General features: G+C 51.6%; 1 protein-coding gene across 1 annotated transcript in view; it reads left to right on the forward strand.

Moving 5' to 3' along the window:
• Nucleotides 1–5,001, forward strand: part of NOS1 (nitric oxide synthase 1) — a 121,641-nt gene that overhangs the window by 104,837 nt on the left and 11,803 nt on the right. The window contains 2 exon segments of the mRNA XM_027773089.1: nucleotides 194–315; nucleotides 1,694–1,842. Coding sequence (XP_027628890.1) covers nucleotides 194–315; nucleotides 1,694–1,842 — 271 coding nt within the window.

A 5,001-nucleotide genomic window follows, 5' to 3' on the forward strand; every position in this document is an offset into this window, starting at 1 on the left:
GGGGGGGGGTGATTTCTCGCTTTCTGTCTCTCTGTCTCTCTCTGTCTCTCTGGCGAGCACACGCGCTCTATAGCAAAAACCTCTCCAAAAAAAGAAAGGAAAAAAAAAAGATCATGCCTGGTCTACCGATGGCTCCGTGTTCTTGATGGGATTTGAGCTCCACAAGATCTCTGACTCTTTCTTCCTTGTCCAGTGCACCCAGCTTCCACCTGCCCCGAAACCCCCAAGTCCCCTGCATCCTGGTTGGCCCAGGCACTGGCATCGCCCCCTTCCGAAGCTTCTGGCAGCAGCGGCAATTTGATATCCAGCACAAAGGTGAGTCACAGTCCAAGCCACATGACTTCTACCCCCTGGACCAGGAGAGGCCTAGCGGCGTCTCAGCAGCCCCACCAAATGGTGGTCTTACCTCTCTGCCTGGGCGGGGCAGTGAAGGGGGTGCAACCTGCCCCATAGGTAGAGTTCATGGTGTTATTTAAACAACCTGTCCAAACGAATCTTCCACACAGCTCATCCTAGGGGCTGCAGTTCCATCCTCAGAAGACATTTCTTTGGCTGTTAAGATGGGTCTCCTCATAAAAATCCAGTGGTCTGAGAAGAGTTAGGCATTAGTCCTTACCAACCGGATGCATTTATGTGATTGTCCCAAAGACAGTTATTCAAGAGCAGAGCTCGCTGTGTGAGAGGTGCCACGGGCCAGCTATGGGAGAGGAAGAGAGAAGACACCACAGTCGTGGCACGTGTGAAACGAGTCCATTGAGTACCTAATAAGTGCTAAACACGATCAAATGTGCTGGGAGCTTAGTAGTAAAGATGAGAGAAAAAGAGCTCAAATAAAATCAACAGTAACCTGCCCCCTGGAACCGTGCCTCTGGTGGAGTAGCTGACATGTATCAAGTACTCACTCAGCACCAGGCACAGGTTAACTGTTTCGCAGTCACAAGAGGTACATGCTGGGACCAGCAGTTGGCATAATGGCTATGTCGCTGGACTCCCATGTAGTCAACTGTGGTTCGAGTCCCGGACCCAGTGGCTTAAACTCACGCCAGGCAAATGTGCGTGTGTGCCCAAGATCCCGAGAGGAGAATGGAGCAGAAGGGATTGCAGTGTGACCATTCCCCCTGGGGGGTGATTTCTTGCATCCTGTCTCTCTGTCTCTTTCTTCCTGGTGAGCACATGCGCCCTATAGCAAAAACCTCTTAAAAAAAAAAAAAGTACATGCTATTGTTATTGCCATTTTGCACGTGAAGAAACTGAGGCATAGAAAGTTAAGGAAGTCATAAACTGTCACACAAAGCTAGATTTAAACCGAGGTAGCTCCCTCCAGTGTGTAGACTCTTAGTACTAATGGGCTGCTAAGTAGTCGGGGCAGAAGGAAGGATCAAGGCCCAGGGAAGGGAGTTGTGCCAAAGTCTTTACCTGCACACTTTGCCTACTCCCCTGTGTGGGGACATGTGTATACAAAGGCATGCATGTGTGCACATGTATGTGCAAGTGTATCCATGGGTGCAGGTGTGTGTGCAGGTGTGCACATGTGTAGGTATGTGTACATGCATCTTCCTGCCTGCCTCAGTGTTTGTGAACCTCTATCGCTGTGACACATGCGAAGGTCCCAGCACCCTAACCCTGGTATCTCATCCTCCCACAAAAGCAGGCCTCAGAGCCATTAGTAACACGAGGTCTTCCTCATCCCCAGGAATGAGTCCCTGCCCCATGGTTCTGGTCTTCGGGTGCCGGCAGTCCAAGATAGATCACATCTACAAGGAGGAGACCCTACAGGCCAAAAACAAGGGGGTCTTCAGAGAGCTCTACACAGCCTACTCACGGGAGCCAGACAAACCAAAGGTAACTCCAGGCTGACACGCACACACATACACACAGTCCTGTGTACGCACACTTGGACTCCCAGTCTCAGCGACCCGCTTGCTGTTTCCAAGTTCCCTCTGTGAAGTGGCTCTGTACTTCAGAAAGCACAGAGAGGAAAACTGCTGAAAACACTCAACAGCGTGAGTTATGTGGTTCTCCTTGCGTGAAATCTCTCTAATAGGCACATTCACAGAGACACAAGCAGATTGGTGGTTGCCTGAGGCCGGAAGGCACAGGGATGAGGAGTGGCTGCTAATGGGATCCTGGTTGGCCCAGGCACTGGCATCGCCCCCTTCCGAAGCTTCTGGCAGCAGCGGCAATTTGATATCCAGCACAAAGGTGAGTCACAGTCCAAGCCACATGACTTCTACCCCCTGGACCAGGAGAGGCCTAGCGGCGTCTCAGCAGCCCCACCAAATGGTGGTCTTACCTCTCTGCCTGGGCGGGGCAGTGAAGGGGGTGCAACCTGCCCCATAGGTAGAGTTCATGGTGTTATTTAAACAACCTGTCCAAACGAATCTTCCACACAGCTCATCCTAGGGGCTGCAGTTCCATCCTCAGAAGACATTTCTTTGGCTGTTAAGATGGGTCTCCTCATAAAAATCCAGTGGTCTGAGAAGAGTTAGGCATTAGTCCTTACCAACCGGATGCATTTATGTGATTGTCCCAAAGACAGTTATTCAAGAGCAGAGCTCGCTGTGTGAGAGGTGCCACGGGCCAGCTATGGGAGAGGAAGAGAGAAGACACCACAGTCGTGGCACGTGTGAAACGAGTCCATTGAGTACCTAATAAGTGCTAAACACGATCAAATGTGCTGGGAGCTTAGTAGTAAAGATGAGAGAAAAAGAGCTCAAATAAAATCAACAGTAACCTGCCCCCTGGAACCGTGCCTCTGGTGGAGTAGCTGACATGTATCAAGTACTCACTCAGCACCAGGCACAGGTTAACTGTTTCGCAGTCACAAGAGGTACATGCTGGGACCAGCAGTTGGCATAATGGCTATGTCGCTGGACTCCCATGTAGTCAACTGTGGTTCGAGTCCCGGACCCAGTGGCTTAAACTCACGCCAGGCAAATGTGCGTGTGTGCCCAAGATCCCGAGAGGAGAATGGAGCAGAAGGGATTGCAGTGTGACCATTCCCCCTGGGGGGTGATTTCTTGCATCCTGTCTCTCTGTCTCTTTCTTCCTGGTGAGCACATGCGCCCTATAGCAAAAACCTCTTAAAAAAAAAAAAAGTACATGCTATTGTTATTGCCATTTTGCACGTGAAGAAACTGAGGCATAGAAAGTTAAGGAAGTCATAAACTGTCACACAAAGCTAGATTTAAACCGAGGTAGCTCCCTCCAGTGTGTAGACTCTTAGTACTAATGGGCTGCTAAGTAGTCGGGGCAGAAGGAAGGATCAAGGCCCAGGGAAGGGAGTTGTGCCAAAGTCTTTACCTGCACACTTTGCCTACTCCCCTGTGTGGGGACATGTGTATACAAAGGCATGCATGTGTGCACATGTATGTGCAAGTGTATCCATGGGTGCAGGTGTGTGTGCAGGTGTGCACATGTGTAGGTATGTGTACATGCATCTTCCTGCCTGCCTCAGTGTTTGTGAACCTCTATCGCTGTGACACATGCGAAGGTCCCAGCACCCTAACCCTGGTATCTCATCCTCCCACAAAAGCAGGCCTCAGAGCCATTAGTAACACGAGGTCTTCCTCATCCCCAGGAATGAGTCCCTGCCCCATGGTTCTGGTCTTCGGGTGCCGGCAGTCCAAGATAGATCACATCTACAAGGAGGAGACCCTACAGGCCAAAAACAAGGGGGTCTTCAGAGAGCTCTACACAGCCTACTCACGGGAGCCAGACAAACCAAAGGTAACTCCAGGCTGACACGCACACACATACACACAGTCCTGTGTACGCACACTTGGACTCCCAGTCTCAGCGACCCGCTTGCTGTTTCCAAGTTCCCTCTGTGAAGTGGCTCTGTACTTCAGAAAGCACAGAGAGGAAAACTGCTGAAAACACTCAACAGCGTGAGTTATGTGGTTCTCCTTGCGTGAAATCTCTCTAATAGGCACATTCACAGAGACACAAGCAGATTGGTGGTTGCCTGAGGCCGGAAGGCACAGGGATGAGGAGTGGCTGCTAATGGGTTTCCATCTGGGGTGATGAAAAAGTTCTGGAACTAGAGAGAGGCAATAGCTGCACGACATGGTGAGCGTACTGAAGGACCTGGAATTAAGCAGCTTAAAGTGGCTGCAATGGTCGACGATATGTCGTATGTATTTAACCACAGTAAAAAAAAAAAACATTTAAAAATTGGAATTAAAATGTGTATTTCCCATAAGAGGCAGCACCAAACAGAAGACATGAGCCATGACACTGGAGAGTACTCCTGCTGGATCTTGGGGGAGACCTGGGCAGGGGTGGAGGTCCCAGGAAAGGGGCCAGGACATCTGGGAGGAGGGAGGGCAGTGGCTGTTTGCTGACTGGTGTGGAAGCCTCTCCCTAGTAACCACCAGTGCAGCCGTGCCAGGACATACCAGTTGAGTGCCAGCCTCACCTGTAGGAGTTCTCCAGACAAGTCAAACACTCCTGAACCATCAAGGCACATTCCCCAGAGGCTGTGTTAGATACCCCTTGGGCCCACCCACATCCTCTTGGCCCACCTGTGACTCCAGCTGTTACTGCAGCCCGTTGGCTTTGCAGAAGCGAGAGCTGGAGGCCCCCTCCCCTCCACTCCACCTCTTGCTGTCTATCCTGGAATTGCTCTGGCACCCAGAAGAGACTGCTCAGGAACCTGCCCACACTACAGCATACAGGTGTTAACAGCCCTGCATGACCATTGGCTACCAGGACAGGGGCAGGTGGGCAGCGGCCCTCTCTCACATGCCATCAGGTGATTCTGGAGAGTGCTGTCTGCAGCTCCTAGACGGTCCCCAGCAGAGCTGAGCTCCGGTTGCCCAGAGTAGGGAGCAGGTCATTCAGACCCCTCCCTCGGGTTGCCTTTCTCCTTCCCCAGTCCCTCGCTACTGCTCTCTGAGGTCACCTCACAAGATAGTCCACCTGCCCACAAGCCCGAGTCAGGCTCTGTGTCCTAGGGAAGGGGCTTGGGGGTCATGAGCTACAACCAAGTGCCCTAAG

This window comes from Tupaia chinensis, unplaced genomic scaffold (assembly GCF_000334495.1).
Source record: "Tupaia chinensis unplaced genomic scaffold, TupChi_1.0 Scaffold000320_1, whole genome shotgun sequence".
Lineage (NCBI taxonomy): Eukaryota > Metazoa > Chordata > Mammalia > Scandentia > Tupaiidae > Tupaia > Tupaia belangeri.